This window comes from Salvelinus namaycush, chromosome 3 (assembly GCF_016432855.1).
Source record: "Salvelinus namaycush isolate Seneca chromosome 3, SaNama_1.0, whole genome shotgun sequence".
Taxonomy (NCBI): domain Eukaryota; kingdom Metazoa; phylum Chordata; class Actinopteri; order Salmoniformes; family Salmonidae; genus Salvelinus; species Salvelinus namaycush.
In genome coordinates, this window is record NC_052309.1 from 21,773,023 (window position 1) to 21,792,356 (window position 19,334).

At 42.2% G+C, this 19,334-nt stretch overlaps 2 protein-coding genes across 3 annotated transcripts in view; both read left to right on the plus strand.

The window, feature by feature from the left end:
• The window catches only part of LOC120045070 (kinase suppressor of Ras 1-like), a 35,862-nt gene extending 28,518 nt beyond the window's left edge, over window positions 1-7,344 (plus strand). Inside the window, 10 exon segments of the mRNA XM_038989921.1 lie at window positions 320-368; window positions 468-525; window positions 610-897; window positions 1,007-1,203; window positions 1,318-1,414; window positions 3,434-3,567; window positions 3,657-3,788; window positions 3,922-4,057; window positions 4,305-4,438; window positions 6,588-7,344. Coding sequence (XP_038845849.1) covers window positions 320-368; window positions 468-525; window positions 610-897; window positions 1,007-1,203; window positions 1,318-1,414; window positions 3,434-3,567; window positions 3,657-3,788; window positions 3,922-4,057; window positions 4,305-4,438; window positions 6,588-6,684 — 1,322 coding nt within the window. The 3' untranslated portion in view covers window positions 6,685-7,344.
• A 1,015-nt stretch (window positions 7,345-8,359) lies between these two features.
• On the plus strand, window positions 8,360-18,944 carry LOC120045071 (galectin-9-like). 2 transcript variants are annotated; one of them, XM_038989922.1, is made up of 11 exons: window positions 8,361-8,489; window positions 9,111-9,199; window positions 9,507-9,714; window positions 15,642-15,767; window positions 16,401-16,442; window positions 16,639-16,716; window positions 16,901-16,927; window positions 17,116-17,166; window positions 17,283-17,371; window positions 18,143-18,299; window positions 18,490-18,944. In XM_038989922.1, the coding sequence occupies exons 1-11, from the start codon at window positions 8,460-8,462 to the stop codon at window positions 18,634-18,636; spliced, it is 1,044 nt and encodes a 347-aa protein (XP_038845850.1). In that variant the 5' UTR covers window positions 8,361-8,459; the 3' UTR covers window positions 18,637-18,944. The 2 variants fall into 2 exon arrangements, with proteins under 2 accessions (XP_038845851.1, XP_038845850.1); XM_038989923.1 differs by lacking the exon at window positions 16,639-16,716 and having other exon boundaries at window positions 8,360-8,489.
• The last annotated feature ends 390 nt before the right edge of the window (window positions 18,945-19,334 follow it).

The window sequence follows — 19,334 nt, forward strand, 5'->3', positions numbered from 1 at the left end:
TCAATTCTCTCTATCTCCTGCATGTACTCACAGGCTTAGTGAATTACATGACAAAGTTGTGCATTTGTGAATGTTTTAGAATAATGTGTTGTGTGATATTTAGACTGCATTGTCTCATGTGGAGATGGGTCTCTGTGCCACCTGCTGGGGAGTTTGGGAATTGCATGTCTCGTTATGGTGGATGTTGTCAACACATTGCTATGGCAAAGCGACAATATAAGTGGGCAAAGGAACTACATGAGGGACGCAATTTTGTCTTTACAAGCAAAAAGCCACATTATTTTTATTACATACTGAACATTTGTATTTTTTCTCCCAGATGTGTCCAGTTCTTCTACGTTGCACTCTGAAGCCCTCCATGACACAGTGTAAGGCTTGCCTGTCTATTTAATTTATCAATAGTGTTTTAATGGTACAATACTCGGCATACTCTGACATTGTGACTGTGGTTTACCCTGTCTCAACAGTGAGACTGAACCAGCAGATGACATACACTCTGAACTGGCCGAGGATGAGGACGGAGAGGTAAAAACTGAGTATGTGCGTGCGAAGTAACTGTGACACATGCAGACACATGCCCAAAACCCAACATGCATGAATGTCCTACAGGAGGAAGAAGAGGATGAGGAGGTGGTTGAACCTGAGATCGACCCAGACCCAGTAGTGGAGGAAGAAGATGAGGAGGAGGAAGATGATGATGATGAAGATGGGGGTGGGAGTGAGATGAATGGGGGTTCGGATGGTGAGTGTGATGGTGATGAGTTGGATGACCTGCCCAACTCAAGGGGAGGTCGCTGGAAAGGTCCCATCTCCCGTAAGGCCAGCCAGACCAGTGTCTACTTGCAGGAGTGGGACATCCCCTTCGAACAGCTGGACCTGGGAGAGCTCATTGGGAAGGTGATCTAAAATATAGAATGAGCTATATTTGCATCAAACTATCAGTGTTTTCAGTTTTAAACCCATCTAAAGTCTGTTTCTCAAACTGTCATTAAATCACTCACTCCAGGGCCGTTGGGGCAAGGTGCATAAGGGCCGTTGGCATGGAGAGGTGGCCATCAGGCTGCTGGAGATAGATGGGAACAACCAGGACCACCTGAAGCTGTTTAAGAAGGAGGTGATGAACTACAGACAGACCCGTCATGAGAACGTGGTCCTCTTCATGGGGGCATGCATGGCCCCTCCCCACCTTGCCATCATCACCAGGTAGGAGGGGCTAAATCGCATCTAGAATAATAACTTATCCTTTTGTTATATTCAGTCAACCATAGCTGTTGTTTATTTGTTTAGTTCCATTTGTTAATTCAAGTGTTTCTCTAGTTTCTGTAAAGGGAGGACACTATACTCTGTCGTTCGAGACACCAAAAACACACTGGATATAAACAAGACGAGGCAAATTGCTCAAGAAATTGTAAAGGTAACTTCTGTCCCTGTTCAATACTTTCACATTTGTACGTGTGTGTGTGTGTTATATATATACAGTATATATATACACACACACACACACACACACTTACCAACGAAAGAAATGCAACATGCAACAATTTCAATGAGTTACAGTTCATTTAAGGAAATCAGTCTATTGAAATAAATGAATTGAGCCCTATTCTATGGATTTCACATGACTGATAATACAGATATGCATCTGTTGGTCACAGATACCTTAAAAACAAAAGTAGGGGTGTGGATCAGAAAACCAGTCAGTATCTGGTGTGACCACTATTTGCCTCATGCAGCGCGACACATCTCCTTCGCATAGAGTTGATCAGGCTGTTGATTGTGGCCTGTGGAATGTTGTCCTACTCCTCTTCAATGGCTGTGCGAGGTTGCTGGATATTGTCGGGAACTGGAACACGCTGTCGTAAAGTCGATCCAGAGCATCCCAAACGTGCTCAATGGGTGACATGTCTGGTGAGTATGCAGGCCATGGAAGAACTGGGACATTTTCAGCTTCCAGGAATTGTGTACAGATCCTTGCGACATGGGGCCGTGCATTATCATGCTGAAACATGAGGTGATGGCGGCGGATGAATGGCACGACAATGGGCCTCAGGATCTAGTCACGGTATCTCTGTGCATTCAAATTGCCATCGATAAAATGCAATTGTGTTTGTTGTCCATAGCTTATGCCTGCCCACCATGGGGCACTCTGTTTACAACATTGACATAAGCAAACCACTCGCCCACACTACGCCACACTACGTACCTGCCATCTGCCGGTACAGTTTGTTAGGTTCTTATTTTTCAGAGTAAATAACTCACGGACACTAGAGAATCTTTAACCAAGTTTAATCATCCCCAAAGGTTCTGTACAGCTGAAATCAGACAGCAAAATATTTCAGACTTCACAGTTTACATGCATCCCCCTTTCTCTCCAATCCTTACATTTTATGGCTCTACAGGAAGCTAATAAAGAGGGTAACAGGTTCTCTGACCTCAACCCCTCTTTCATCTAATACACAGATGTCCATCTGTCTCCCCTGTATCAACACATCGCTCTCCTTTTCTCCATCAAACACATTCCAAAGCCTTCTTCTTTCTTCTGAAAACCATTAACTTCTAACATAACCCAGTCTCTTTCATTTCCTATCATTCATTTAATATCTCAATGTTCAAAGTTTAGCCGATTCCAACTAGTTGAAACAGGGATTCATCTGTGAAGAGTACACTTCTCCAGCATGCCAGTGGCCATCAAAGGTGAGCATTTTCCCACTGAAGTCGGTTACGATGGCGAATAGCAGTCATGTCAACACCCAGGTGAGGACGACGAGCACGCAGTGGAGCTTCCCTGAGACGATTTTTGACAGTTTGTGCAGAAATGTCTTGGTTGTACAAATCCACAGTTTCATCAGCTGTCCAGGTGGCTTGTCTCAGACGATCCAGCAGGTGAATGTAGAGGTCCTGGGCTGGCATGGTTACACATGGTCTGTAGTTGTGAGGCCGGTTGGACCTACTGCCAAATTCTCTAAAACGATGTTGGAGGCGGCTTATGGTAGAGAAATGAACATTCAAGTCTCTGGCAACAGCTCTGGTGGACATTCCTGCAATCAGTATGCCAATTGCATGCTCCTTCAAAACTTGAGACATCTGTGGCATTTTGCAATGACAAAACTGCACATTTTAGTGGCCTTGTGTTGTCCCCAGCACCTGTGTAATGATCACCTGTTTAATTATCTTCTTGATATGCCACACCTGTCAGGTGGATGGATTATCTTGGCATGGGAGAAATGCTCACTAACAGGGATGTAAACTCATTTGTGCACAAATTTTGAGAGAAATAATATTTTTGTGTGTATGGAACATTCCTGGGATCTTTTATTTCAGCTCATGAAACATGGGACCAACACTTTACATGTTGTGTTTATATTTTTGTTCAGTATAAATGTGTAATGTATATTTACTCTATGTCCTTATTTGCATCCTTCAATCTACACAGGGAATGGGCTATCTGCATGCCAAAGGCATTGTCCACAAGGACTTGAAGTCGAAGAACGTCTTTCATGACACCAATAAAGTGATTATTACAGACTTTGGTCTGTTTGGAATCTCTGGAGTGGTTCAGGAGGGGAGGTAAGGACTCTGCATATTGGTTCCTACAGCTATCGTCTCAGCTGGTGGATGCTCAGTGGGTGACTGTGTGTGTGTGTCTTGCTTCACAGGCGAGACAATGAGCTGAAGCTTCCACATGGCTGGATCTGTTACCTGGCGCCAGAGATCGTACGCAGGATGAGTCCTGGAAACAATGAGGACCACCTGCCATTCTCCAACGCTGCAGACGTCTACGCCTTTGGGTACGATCTTAACACATTCTGATGTATCTTTTCTTTATCATTCGCAGCACAATGTTTTTTCTCTCTGAGAATGCATCAGTTTACAGTTAACTGGCTCTGGGGAATGACCATATTGCTGGTTGCCCCCTTTTAGCACCATTTGGTACGAGCTCCAAGCCAGGGACTGGCCTATCACCAACCAGCCTGTGGAGGCTACCATCTGGCAGGTGGGGAGTGGTGAGGGCATCAAGAAGGTCCTGGCTGAGATCAGCCTGGGAAAGGAGGTCACGGTGAGTGGAGGGGTTAAGCACCTCAGGGGGCCAGATCACATTGTGGTGGAATCATGCAGAAATTTATGCACATTAAAAAAAATGTATCCTCGTGGTGCAGGTGAGGATATTTTCTAGACGAATGCTATGTTTTTACGGGATGACCTTGTTAGAATAGAGGAGACATTAAAGCTGAGTAAAGGATAAATCTCTGCATTGTGTTGGCACGAACTAAAGACATTAATACCTCCTGTGTATGTGTGTGCAGGAGATCCTGTCTGCCTGCTGGGCCTATGACCTGAGGGAGCGGCCCACCTTCACCCAGTTGGCTGACATGCTGGAGAAGCTTCCCAAACTCAACCGGAGACTGTCCCACCCTGGACACTTCTGGAAGTCTGCAGAGTACGTATCCTAGAGATGGAGGTAGAGGTAGAAGCATGGGAGGAGTATATGTCCTGCCTGCCCTGAGATGCACTCTGACCCCTGACTGGGCTCTGACTCGTCTGGAATGGACTTGTGTATAAAACAAAGGGGTTCAACTGAAGGCTTGTAAAGGATGACCCCCAGATTGCTGTGAGGTATTAGGCCCACTGATGTAAAACTAATGGGGACCAGGCAGGGTATGCCTGAGTAGACTCTTGGTAGTAGTTTATGTTCATAATATTCATGAGCCACATTAGCATCTGATGGTCCACTACAAATACATTGACCGCTGTAATATGAGGGATGGTGATTTCTAATGGTGAATCATTTATCATTTAGAAATGAACCATATGTGATGCTAAGGGAATGTTCTTTGTTTTATCTTCTGCTTTCCAAACTCTATCTCCCCCAGGATGTGACTGTGAGTTGAATGCACTTTTGTGTTTAAAAGCATTGTTTTGTCCCTCCCTTTCCTGGACTATTTCCTGACCTGCTCTGTACCCCTACATCTCCACACCCCTCTCCTCTTCTCAAATGTTAGATATACAGTACCTGGTCCAGATTTCTCTCCACCTCTCCTATCATCTCTCTCCTGCTCGTTCTCTGTAACTTCCTCATTCACTACATACTGCATGTCTGTCACTCAAAGGCCCATGGGTGGAGTCTTCTCTCACATGAACCTGTTGTCCAGTAACAGCCACCATCAGTTCAACAACTCTCTGCTAGTGGAACTGGCTTAACTACTGGTCTTCTGTTTGTATGCAAACACACGCTGGCCTCTTCCAACACTATCAGGAATGATACCACAGATGCCCCAACAAAGTCTGTCTGCATAGCATGCCAGAGCTTGAATGGGAAGAGAAGCACTTACCAGCTTGCATGGTGTTTGCCATGGTCTGTTGGGACACTTTGCATGGGCTTGTGAATCCTGAAAAAGCTTTCTGTGAGAAAGCTCATCTGAGTTTTCTGTGGTACATAAATCTGGACCCTTGTTTCATGTTGAAGTATTTACCTGTCTACTCTACTGCACTGGTCTTATTCTCAATGTTACACCTGTTAGCATAGTTTCACCAACAGTCTCTAACCTCCATGTTTTCCTTTGTTCTCTCTCTCTTTGTGTTTTCTGTCTTCCTAATATAGGTTGTAGCTGTCACTATGAAATATAAGCAATGCAAAACAAACAAAGCCTGGGTCTGCCTTGCATGCTCCTGAAATCCTTAACTCTTAGGATTGATCAAAACATTGACTCAGCCTGATACAGACACTGCTTCCACTAACCCACAGCCTGATCTTCCATGTCTATTAAACTGTAGTGTTTGGTTGTGTGGGAGTGAAGGGTGCTGGACTGAGGAGGTTAAGGGTAGTGCTTCGCTACCTCCCCTCAACTTTCCTTCCTTCATCTCAAAACTTCTTGCCTTCATTTTTATTTTATTTATTTTTTGCTTTTTGGACTATCTGAGACTTGTGACTAACTGGTTTGTGGTGTCTGTGATAAGACTGACTGGTGTGCTGTGGCCTGTGCCTGGTGGCTGACGGCTGCTCTACTGTGTTCTGCTCCGTCTGCAGCCTGCCCTGCTCTCTCTCCTCTCTGTGCTGCTGTGATGTGGTTCTTCCTGCTGGGGGCTCCCAGACGACGCGGCCCAGACACTCGCTGGGCCAAAACAATGGTTTTAACTCCTATCACAAATGTACCTCTGCATTCACTCCCTCCTCTTTTCTCATTGTGGTCTTGATGCTTCAGGCTGCTTGAGTGATGTAATCCAACTGCCTCTTGATTCTTACCCCTCAGCTATCTGCAGTTTTTTGATGGCATGCGCTGCGACACTGTCATCGTGCTGGCCCATGTCTGCCTTCTGGTCACTCATTACCTGTACACATTATTTCAACAGGAGAAAAAAACTATAAGAAACAAACTGTCACCTTTGGTTGTTGGTTCCTATTTAAAGTAATCATTTTTGTAGTGTTTCTGTTTTTGTTCCATGAAATTTGAAAGGACAAATGTCTCAGGAGTTGGGAGAGCATGATTTAATTGACTCTTGTCTCCGTGTTGCTTGTCTGAGTAGAATCTGATGAAACCATACATTTGAAAACGGCTCAGTGCATGAATGACGAATGAATATGTTGACAGTTCACAGGTGTCAGCATGCAATGGGACCTTCCTCTCATCATCTCACTACCCACTGGAAATGGAAATATGTTGGTTATTTATGACTGAAGGTGTTTGATGATGAAGTGAGTGCCCTGATTATTAAAAGACGTAGGAGGGCGCCACAGAGAAGCAAGAGATGCCTTCTATCAGCCTGTGAGTGGTGTAGAGGTAGACCATTCAAGTAGTTTAGTAGATTCATTCACAGTGCAAAAATAATAGAACAAGAGCCTGGCGCAAAAGTATCCTATAATTTACTCCTTAAACATGACCTTTTGTGCGCGCTTGTGTGTATTATGTTTGTGATTGCTTGCCTCAGTTGGTGTGCTGGTGTTTGTGAGTGTGTATGTGCGAGTGAGTGTATTGTATTGGAACATGTAGGGTTGATTTAGTGAAAGACTGCAGTAAATGTTATATTGACGATATCAGTGGTATCTAAGATAGACATGTATATACATTATTTAATGTACAGCTAATTAACACGATTATTGTAATATTTGTACAAACATTTTATATGTACTATACATCATTGCATTTTTAAATAGGTACTGCCCCCCTATTACAGATGTATATATATTTATATTTTTTCATGTACAAAATACTGTAAAAATACTGTACATTTTTTTTGAATGTTTTTTATGTCATGTAAAAATTCATATTTTTGTATTGCATGTGGCTACCATTCTGTAAACAGTTTCTGTTTTCATCCTTGAAAGACAATAAAATGATGCTTGTCATGTGAAAATGTATGTTTGAGCTGAATTTAATAAAGTATTTTAGTTATGCTATGGACAGTTATATTTACGGTTAGTGTCACCAAATATATTTAGAACTACTCCCTTTCTCTGTGGTGTCACTGGTAACTTGATCTGTGCCCTTGGTGTGATATGGTAATCTTTAACACAAGATATGATGGAGTAAGGACATTGGGCCATAAAAACTCATATCTACTGATTCACTTATCTGTACACTAGTGTAGTATGTTTCATTCAAATTACTTATTTTTTATTTGGTGTGTATTCATGGTTTAGTTTATGTAGCCACCTCCCAATTCATCAAGGCTCTCATTGTTTATGTTTAAATAGTATAGAGAATACATTATTATTATAAATAACAGACACCATAGATATACTGTATGTTTGAGGACACATACAAAATCTGATCAGATATAAATGTAATAGGTATGATGAGGTAACACCTAGTGAAAGAGGCACTTGGATAGCTATGTATGCTGTTTGATTCCATTTACTATTCACTACAAAATACATCTGATGCTAGTGACTTAGTGAAAGTAATAAATTAATGGATACAAGAAAACTAAACCATTTAAAAGTGGTAAGTTAATGGTAATCAGTCAGCAAAGTCGTAGGCTACTTGGTGTAAAAGGTGTGCTACATTTTCGTTGCTCTCTTATCTAAGGGTCACGGTTTTCGATTGTGTGTGGAGGCATTAATGAGAAACGAAACTTACGGTGCACTGTGCTGAAATCGCTCCGCCATTTCCTAGTTCCTATTCTAATAGTTTGCCTAATTCCAGTTTATTGACAAAGAAAGCAAGTATAGTGTAGAGAATCATTGTACCATCCCTGTGAAATATATTTCCTGTAACCAAAAATATTGTATTTTCAGCAGTTTGAAGCTGGTAAAATAAACAAAAACAGGAAGCATATAACTAGCGCACATAGAACAGATCTACCGCTTCTTAGACTTGCTTTCAATTAGAAAGACAGATCTATAAATCACATTTCTATGTGAATTTGGTCGGGTCGCCCAAAAAGTGACATTGCAGCTTTACTGAGGAGAACCACATCACGTCTACGTACTTCGAACAGACAGATCAGAGTAACACTGAAGCATGTCTTTTCAGCAACCCTTCTTCAATCCGGTAAGAATTCTACTTTGATATTATTCACATCATTTATTTCATCAGGCCCCGTTATATGTGATGTTTGGGTGTCATTTTGTTACTTATTTTTGGTGTAATTTCCCCATTTTTGGGGGAAAAAGGTGTAGTGTATGGTGGTCATACTGCAAATGAACTTGCAGCTTTGACTCACTCCCATATTGTGGTGAATAAAACCCGAAATTAATATAGAACTGTTTCCAATCAACCAAAATGTTGTAATTAATGTTGTTGTATTGTACTGGAACAAATTACAACAAATTATTGTGGTGACAAAATCCTGCAAGAGTTTCCTGTAGGAAAAAAAAGTTGTCCAATAGGATTCTGATAGAGGTGAAACAAAATCCTATAGGTTTACGAGAGTCTTATATGATTCTATTGGAAATGAATCCTAAAGGATTTTTTAACTAGGAAAGAAAAGAAGGAAGGAAACCATAACCTTTTAGATTGTTATTAGAAAATGCTTGATGTGGCCATTGTGAGAGCTTAATGTTTCAAAGTCTCTATTTGCCAAGTCCCTAGCTTGCCTGGCTCTTAACAGATGGTGAACAAGACTAGCTACCCAGCCCTGGTCACATGTTCTTTTGTGCTCTGTGCCCCTAGAGAGTGCCGTTCACTGGCTGTATCCAGGGAGCTCTGCATGAGGGGAAGACCATCACTGTGACAGGGAGAGTCCTGCCAGGAGCCCAGAGGTAGCCCTACCTAGAGACACACTCCTTTAGCACAGTCTTGTCACTCACTATAAGCACAGAAGGGATCTTGTTTAACCTAATCATTGAATGCAACGTTTACATTTTAGCAGACACTCTTATCCAGAGCAACTTACAGTAGTGAGTGCATACATCTTCGTATTTTTTTCATACTAGTCCCCCATGGAAATCGAACCCACAACCCTGGTGTTGCATGCTCTACCAACTGAGCCACACAGGACAGAACATGATTGTATAGGCCATAATTGTACATCAAAATATAATATGCCCCTTCCTTTTGTCCGTATAGGTTTCATGTGAATTTGCAATGTGGCTCAAGAGGAAATCCTGACGTAGCACTCCACTTCAACCCCCGATATGACAGCTTCCTAGACGTTGTGGTCTGCAACACCATGCAGCACTCCAAGTGGGGTTCAGAGGAGCGTGAATACTTTGCAACCATGACCCGGGGGTCCAACTTTACCCTCATGTTCCTGGTCAACAGAGATTCATATTCGGTCAGGAGATTTGTATTGCTGATGCTTAGGCTACAACATTTGTTTTACTCTTGACTTATTGAATGAACCTTATCTCTAGATAAGTTTTTTGACTGTGGACTTATTTGTGAAATTGTACATTTTTATTTGGATCCCCATTAGCTAACGCCGTAACGTTAGCTAATCTTCCTGGGGTCCAACACCAATTAATAAGACATTACAAACAATTACAAATTAAGACTTCACAAACATTTAACAAGTAGACAATACAGACAATTAAAATATCTGACAGGAAACACATTTAACATTCAGTTGATGTTTTCTATTTCCTGCCCAGTCATATGGTCTATCGCATTATTATTATTTTTAAAGTTGGATTTACTTTTTGCCTGAGAAATATGGATTGGTAAAGAGTTCCATTCAGCTATGGCTCTATATAAAACTGTAGATTTAAGGCGATTTGTCCTTGGCTTCGGTTGTCTTACAGTAGATGCCCTGAATTGACCCGTCTGGTTTGGTGGTTATGCATGTTGCTAGTATGTACTAACTGGCCTGAAAAATACTGTGGTTTTCCCTGAAGAAAATCAGAAGACTAGATAGTAATTTGTTTTAACGTGAAGCCATGAGAGATTCTGATGCATTTGGATAATATTCATACAGATAGAGCAATGAAGAGCTAATCTGGCAGCTCTGTTCTGAGCCATTTGGAGCTTTTTTCTATCTCTCTTTGCTGCAGATGACCATATAACTGGACAGTACTCTAAGTGTGATAGGACCAGGGATTGACCTGATTCAGAGTGCTAGATGTTACATACTCTGAACATTTTCTTGTAACAGCAATTCCCTTACCCATCTTAATAACAATATTATCTATGTGTTCTGACCATGATAAACCTGCGTCCAACATGACGCCTGTAGTTTTGTTTTTGTCACTTGCTCTATATGTGTTCTATTCATCGACAAATTCAATTGGGGATCATCAGCAAGCATATATCTTGAACCAAATACAATACACTTAGTTTTAGAAATGTTCAACACCAATTTGTTCATATCAACCCACTCAGACACCATTTTCTGCTCAGTACATCTGTTAGCTCATTACATTCTGATGCTGCGTTATACATTGTAGAGTCATCAGCATACATTACCACTCTTGCTTTGTTCATTACCGAAGATAAATCATTAGTAAAGATAGAGTAGATAAGGGGGCCTAGACAGCGTCCTTGAGGAACACCCCAGTGTATATCTTTACTGTTTGAAAGGCTACCATTAAATAACACTTTTTGCCTTCTCCTGGATAGATAGCTTTCCATCCACGATAGAGCTGCAAACTTAAAACCATAACATTTGTGTTTAGCTAGTAACAGTTCATGATCAATTACATCAAAAGCAGCACTGAAATCTAGCAACACTGCACCAACTAACTTCCTGTCATCCATACTCTTTAACCAATCATCTGTCATTTGTGCTAAGGCCGTACTCGTAGAATCAAATCAAATCAAACTTTATTTGCCACATGCACCGAATACAGCAAGTGTAGACTTTACCGTGAAATGCTTACTTACAAGCCCTTAACCAACAGTGCAGTTCAAGAAGAAGAAAATATTTACCAAGTAGGCTAAAATAAAAAGTTATAATAAAAAGTAACACAATAAGGATATCAATAACGAGGCAGGGGTACAGGGGCTAGTTGAGGTAATCTGTCCATGTAGGTGGGGGCAAAGTGACTATGCATAGGTAACAAACAAACAGTGAGTAGCAGCAGTGTACAAGGGGGGGGGGGGGGTCAATGTAAATTGTCCAGTGGTGATATTTAAGAATTGTTCAGCGGTCTAATGGTTTGGGGGTAGAAGCTGTTGAGGAGCCTTTTGTTCCTAGAGTCTCTGACAATTTTATGGGCTTTCCTCTGACACCGCCTATTATATGGGTCCTGGATGGCAGGAAGCTTGCCCCAGTGATGTACTGGGCTGTTCGCACTACCCTCTGTAGCGCCTTACGGTCAGATGCGGAGCAGTTGCCATACCAGGCGGTGATGCAATGGTCAGGATGCTCTCGATGGTGCAATTGTAGAACCTTTTGAGGATCTGGGGGCCCATGCCAAATCTTTTCAATCTCCTGAGGGGGAAAAGGTTTTGTCGTGCCCTTTTCACGACTGTCTTGGTATGTTTGGACCATGATAGTTCGTTGGTGATGTGGACACCAAGGAATTTGAAACTCTCGACCTGCTCCACTACAGCCCTGTCTATGTTAATGGGGGCCTGTTCGGCCCGCCTTTTCCTGTAGTCCACGATCAGCTCCTTTGTATTGCTCACATTGAGGGAGAGGTTGCTGTCCTGGCACCACACTGAAAGTTCTCTGACCTCCCTATAAGCTGTCTCATTGTTGTTGGTGATTAGGCCTACCACTGTTATGTCGTCAGCAAACTTAATGATGGTGTTGTTGTCGTGTTTGGCCACGCAGTCGTGAGTGAACAAGGACTACAGGAGGGGACTAAGTACACACCCCTGAGGGGCCCCAGTGTTAAGGATCAATGTGGCAGACGTGTTGTTGCCTACTCTTACCACCTGGGGGAGGCCCGTCAGGAAGTCCAGGATCCAGTTGCAGAGGGAGGTGTTTAGTCCCAGAGTCCCTAGCTTAGCGATGAGCTTCGTACTTTCGCTTCCTTGGGCACAGGGACAATGGTGGTCTGCTTGAAACATGTACAGTATTTTTGTCAGATATTACTATGGAACACTGAAGTATAATTACAAGCATTTCATGTTTCAAAGGCTTTTATTGACAATTACATGAAGTTGATGCAAAGAGTCAATATTTGCAGTGTTGACCCTTCTTTTTCAAAACCTCTGCAATCCGCCCTGGCATGCTGTCAATTAACTTCTGGGCCACATCCTGACTGATGGCAGCCCATTCTTGCATAATCAATGCTTGGAGTTTGTCAGAATTTGTGGGTTTTTGTTTGTCCAATGTCTTGAGGATTGACCACAAGTTCGCAATGGGATTAAGGTCTGGGGAGTTTCCTGGCCATGGACCCAAAATATTGATGTTTTGTTCCCCGAGCCACTTAGTTATCACTTTTGCCTTTTGGCAAGGTGCTCCATCATGCTGGAAAAGGCATTGTTTGTCACCAAACTGTTCCTGGATGGTTGGGAGAAGTTGCTCTCGGAGGATGTGTTGGTACCATTCTTTATCCATGGCTGTGTTCTTAGGCAAAATTGTGAATGAGCCCACTCACTTGGCTGAGAAGCAACCCCACACATGAATGATGTCAGGATGCTTTACTGTTGGCATGACACAGGACTGATGGTAGCGCTCACCTTGTCTTCTCCGGACAAGCTTTTTTTCAGATGCCCCAACAATCGGAAAGGGGATTCATCAGAGAAAATGACTTTACCCCAGTCCTCAGCAGTCCAATCCCTGTACCTTTTGCAGAATATCAGTCTGTCCCTGATTATTTTCCTGGAGAGAAGTGGCTTCTTTGCTGCCCTTCTTGACACCAGGTCATCCTCCAAAAGTCTTCGCCTCACTGTGCGTGCAGATACACTCACACCTGCCTGCTGCCATTCTTGAGCAAGCTCTGTACTGGTGGCGCCTCAATCCCGCAGCTGAATCAACTTTAGGAGACGGTCCTGGCGCTTGCTGGACTTTCTTGGCCGCCCTGAAGCCTTCTTCACAACAACAGCCTTCTTTGAACTGCTCTCCTTGAATTTCTTGATGATCCGATAAATGGTTGATTTAGGTGCAATCTTACTGGCAGCAATATCCTTGCCTGTAAAGCACTTTTTCTGCAAAGCAGTGATGACGGCACGTGTTTCCTTACAGGTAACCACGGTTGACAGAGGAAGAACAATGATTCCAAGCACCACCCTCCTTTTGAAGCTTCCAGTCTGTTTTTCAAACTCAATCAGCATGACAGAGTGATCTCCAGCCTTGTCCTCATCAACACTCACACCTGTGTTAACAAGAGAATCACTGACATGATGTCAGCTGGTCCTTTTGTGGCAGGGCTGAAATGCAGTGGAATTTTGGGGGGGGATTCAGTTAATTTGCATGGCAAAGAGGGACTTTGCAATTAATTGCAATTCATCTGATCACTCTTCATAACATTCTGGAGTATTTACAAATTGCCATCATACAAACTGAGGCAGCAGACTTTGTGAAAATTAATATTTGTGTCATTCTCAAAACTTTTGGCCACGACTGTAGGTATTACAGACTCGGTCAGGGAGAGGTTGAAAATGTCAGTGAAAACACTTTACAGTTCGTCCGCGCATGCTTTGAGTACACATCCTGGTAATCCGTCTGGCCCAGCTGCTTTGTGAATGTTGACTTGTTTAAAGGTTTTGTTCACATCGGCTACCTAGAGCGTTATCACACAGTCATCCAGAACAGCTGGTGCTCTCGTGCATGCTTCAGTGTTGCTTGCCTCGTAGCGAGCACAAAAGGCATTTAGCTCCTCTGGTAGGCTCGCGTCTGGGTTTCCCTTTGTAGTCCATAATAGTTTTTAAGCCCTGCCACATCCGACGAGCATCAGAGCCGGTGTAGTAGGATTCAATCTTAATCCTGTATTGATGCTTTGCTTGTTTGATGGTTCGTCTGAGGGCATAGCAGGATTTCTTATAAGCGTCTCGATTAGTCTCCCGCTTCTTGAAAGCGGCAGCTCTAGCCTTTAGCTCAATGCGGATGTTGCCTGTAATCCATGGCTTCTGGTTGGGATATGTACGTACAGTCACTGTGGGGACGACATCATCGATGCACTTATTGATGAAGCCGATGACTGAGGTGGTGTATTCCTCAATGCCATTGGATGAATCCCGGAACATATTCCAGTCTGTGCTAGCAAAACAGTCCTGTAGTGTAGCATCCGCGTCATCTGACCACTTCCGTATTGAGCGAGTCACTGGTACTACCTGCTTTAGTTTTTTCTTGTAAGCAGGAATCAGGAGGATATAATTGTGGTCAGATTTGCCAAATGGAGGGCGGGGGAGAGCTTTGTATGCATCTCTGTGTGTGGAGTAAAGGTGGTCTAGGATTTTTCCCCCCTGGTTGCACATGTGACATGCTGGTAAAAATTTGGTAAAACTGATTTAAGTTTGCCTGCATTAATGTCCCCGGCCACTAGGAGAGCCGCTTCTGGGTTAGCATTTTCTTCTTTGCTTATGACCTTATAGAATTTGTTGAGAGTGGTCTTAGTGCCAGCTTTGCTTTGTGGTGGTAAATAGATGGCTACAAAGAATGCCCTTCTTTGTATGCATGCTGGAAACCCGTTATCAGACCATTACATGAGAAATAATCCTTGATTTGTACAGATACAATTTTTTTCCAATAATTTACTTAACACAAGCAGCAAGCTTATAGGATGACTATTAGGACCAGTGAATGCAGATTTTTTTATCCTTAGGTAGTGGAATAACCTTTGACTCTTTCCAGACTTCTGGGCACACCCCATACATCAAGCACTTAATAAAAATATGAGAGATTGGGGTAGATATTTGGTTAGCTGTAAGTAAGCAATTTGGCGTCAAGATGATCTGTACCAGGTGACTTGTCATCCGAAAGAGACAACAGCATCCTTTCTACCTCTTCCCTTTCTACTTGTTGAAATTCGAACATGCATTGGCTCTCCTTCATGATACAATCTTTTACACGGGTATATGACATGGAGTCATCAGTTGGAATCATAGCATTCCTATTGAATTGAACCTTATCTCTAGAGCAGTTTTTTGACTATGAATTTATTACATTTCTCTAGAGCATAAAGTATCATAACTATTCACTTATTTATTATTTTTCCTCCATGTGCCATTGGTTTCCAGCTGGAGCCACCCATACCGTACGTAAAATGTATTGTATGCATGCATAACTGTAAGTCGCTTTGGATAAAAGCGTCTGCTAAATGGCATATATTATATATAATTTTTTGTCTTTCCTAAATCCTGTTTTTATCACAGATTATTGTGAATGGTGCCCTCTTCATGGAGTACCTGCACCGGCTGTCATTCTCCAGAGTGGACACCATCTCTGTGGATGGGGGAGTGGAAGTCCAGTCTATTGCCTTCTCCAACCCTGCAGTCACCGTGAGTATCTGACAGGTCATCCCCATGGCAGAATATAGTTCATTTTCGCGTTCAGTAGGATCAGCTTTGAGCAAGCAACTGGACAGATTTGCTCATCTTAATCAGTTGTCTGGAATGCAACCAAGTGGGCAGTGGTCATGGTCAGGTGGTGTAATGATTGTAAAAGGATGTTGTAGACATATTTTTGGCATCCAGAAAAACGGAGTTCCCCCAGTTCCCTTTCCTGCAGTCAAATGACCTAGTGGCCTCATGGGTGGAATGCTACTCATATTTTTCATAATTTTATCATGAATAAAACAAATTTTTAAGCCCATGTAGACTGTGGATGGTCTGCTAGAGGAGATCAGGCTTGCAGATTCAGTGCCTCTTTTTAAATCCATGTTGAAGACACACTTTTATAAAGATCTTTTAATGTTTGATTTTAATTAGCTATCTTTTTTCATTGTCCTTCCTCCTGTCTTTATTTCTTTGTTAGTACTTTTATTTTATGATGTGAAGCACTTTGTTACCTGTATTGAAAGTGCTTTTTCAAATTAAGTTATTATCATTATTCAGACTTGCATGTGCTGACTAAGAGAGTCTGTTCATATCCTATACATAGAAATGAAATGTTATGTCCTGTCTTTTCTCCAGTCACCTCCTCCCCAACCAGGATATCCTGGCCATCCACACAGTGTGAGTATTCTTCATATGACAGACAGACTCATGAACAGGATTCTTAGTTATACAAGTTAAAAACATATTATATTTGGAGTTACTTCAAGAACAAGGTCTGGAAACACTTATAATTAGTAATAAACCCAGTACTACATATCTGGCTTCACAAAACAGTAGCATAGGTCGTAATCCAAGCTGGACAATTTATTTACAGGGTCAACGAAACCGAAATAGATCTCGTCAAAGCAAAACTGGCCCCAAAACTCCTCCTCAATGGTCTAACGCCACACAGGTAGATTCTACCATGCTGGGTTGACAGCTAATTTCGTGTATTTAGCTTTTTTTCTGGTGGTGGTTGTTTTAGTAAGGTGACTGCATTTCATTCCATTCAATCAACGTTAGCTTTGAGGGTAGATTTTGCTTGCTTTCCTTGTTAAGGTTGATATATATTTGACAACTGTTTGTCTGTTTTGTAGGCTTTCTCGGCTGCAGGATTTCTTCAGGTCAGTTGCATTCCAATGAATCAACTTTTCAGAGTTTAAAATGTGTAGATAGAGGCCAATATCAGGAATTGCATTGAAGTTTGATAAATCTTTTTCTATATAAATGAATGTTAAGAAAATTAAGTTCTGACAAGCTTAAAGTCGTTTTTTTGTAGAGACTGTGGTGATGTATAATGTTTATTTTATAGGCACCCCCTCCATACACTGCCCAGCCTCCATACACCCCCAAGCCGTCCTTTGTAAGCACCCCTTCTTTAACCTACAGACTAATTGCAGACTGCATAATTACATTAATTTATGTATCGAAACAGATTATTGGGTTGACATGGTGATGTTATGGATCCTTTGTCCTCAGGTTGTGCCGTATAAAAACATAATGGCAGGTGGACTTTACCAAGGCAGAAACATCACCATCCAGGGTGTGGTCAACCACAACGCTGATAAGTAAGTAACTTATTCAATATGAGCACATCTTATATAATGCATTTGCTTCACCTGCTATGGGTCAGAGTTGGTACTATGAATTGTATACCTGTACATTACAGACAATACAAATGAATAGTAAGGAAAAGGTCCTCTTTTGATTAGCCTGTCACCCTCCAAATGATTTATTTCACGATTGTGTAACACTCACCATCAGAGTCCAGAAAAGTTATCCCTCTCTACAAGCAGTACATTACAGAGCTATACAGTATTATGAGCCAGGTTGTTTGGGTCCTGGATGCTTATTGGCTAAAAATGCATTTCAGCCTTGTTTATATCAGACAATATACCACAGGTTTGAGGCAAAAATACTTGTTTACTGTTCTATCTTGTTAGTACCCAGTTTATAATAGTAATAAGGCACCTCGGGTTTGTGGTATATGGCCAATATACCACGGCTAAGGGCTGTATCCAGGCACTCTGCTTCGCATCGTGCATAAGAACAGCCCTTAGCCGTGGTATATTTAAGCAATAAGACCCAAGTAGGTGTGGTATATGGCCAATATAGGGCTGTTCTTGTGCACAACGCAATGTGGAGTGCCTGGACACAGTCCTTAGCCATGGTATATTGGCCCAATACCACAAACTCCGAGGTGCCTTATTGATGTTATAAACTGTTTACCTCTGTACACATTTTCCACCATCTACCACAGAGCATTAGTTTAATGGGTAATCTAACCTGACATTCCTGGTCGAGCTTTATAACCATGATTATGGTTGCAATGGTTCTAGGTTCTGTATCAACCTGCGTTTCAACTCGGGGGTGGCGTTCCACTTCAACCCCAGGTTCAATGAGAACGTTGTAGTTCGTAACAGTCTCCTGAAGGAACAGTGGGGTCCAGAGGAAAGGACAGGTGGCATGCCCTTCTACAGAGGCCAGCCTTTTACGGTATAAACTCCATTATAGCTAACTGCATACTGTAGGATGGAACAAGTAAATATATTTGAACGGATATTTGCATGTGTTGTGCATTGACAACAATTTCAGCTGAAATGCATCTGAATGTGTTTTAGCTTCAATGATACCTTAAGCTTTTCCTGGGATGAGCTCAGCACTCATGTCAGGCCCTGTGTTTCAGATGATCATCATGTGTGATACCCAGTGCTACAGGGTGATGGTGAATGGAGCCCTGATGTTCAGCTACAACCACCGCCACTTCCTGTTCCAGCAGATTGATATCCTGGAGGTTGAGGGGGACGTGAGCCTGTCCGCTGTGCTGGTCTGAGTTGCAAACACACTGAGGTCAAAGTTCAGCGATAGTAGGGTCTGATCAGTCAGTGCATTATAGGAACCAATGTGTGAGAAATCATATCTTATGTGTCTGTGTGTGGCCATTTTCTGTATTGAAAAACTGTGGCATTTTACTGTGTTGCTGATGGCGAGACGTTTTACATTTCTCTCTTCCATAAACAATTATAGGAAATATTGTCTTCTATTGATCATATTCCACACAGCCCACATGATGCCTACTGTATGTCTGGGCTCTCTGTCACAACAATGTTTCCACAGCAAATAAACAGCAATATATTGGAACTAAGATGTTGTCATAATTCTACATCACCCCTAGGGGGCAGAGAGGTTCTGGTAAAATTAATAACTTGGCCCTGTTTTAGATTGTAGTGGGAAGGTTCAGATTTTATATTAAAAGCATTCTAAGGATTTTCACCAAGTAAATACTGATGACATGAACGGTGTTGTGGATCATTATAATTATATGAAGTGCATTCGAATGACTGTGCACTCAGGGAGTTCCAGGTGGTTAGAAGTAGGCTTGTAGACTGGTCGACAGTGCTTTGACTGGGTCTCGGATGTATGGACTGATACGCACCTACAGATTCACCTCACTTGCTGCTACAAGAAGGCTGTACAGATTCACCTCACTTGCTGCTACAAGAAGGCTGTACAGATTCACCTCACTTGGTG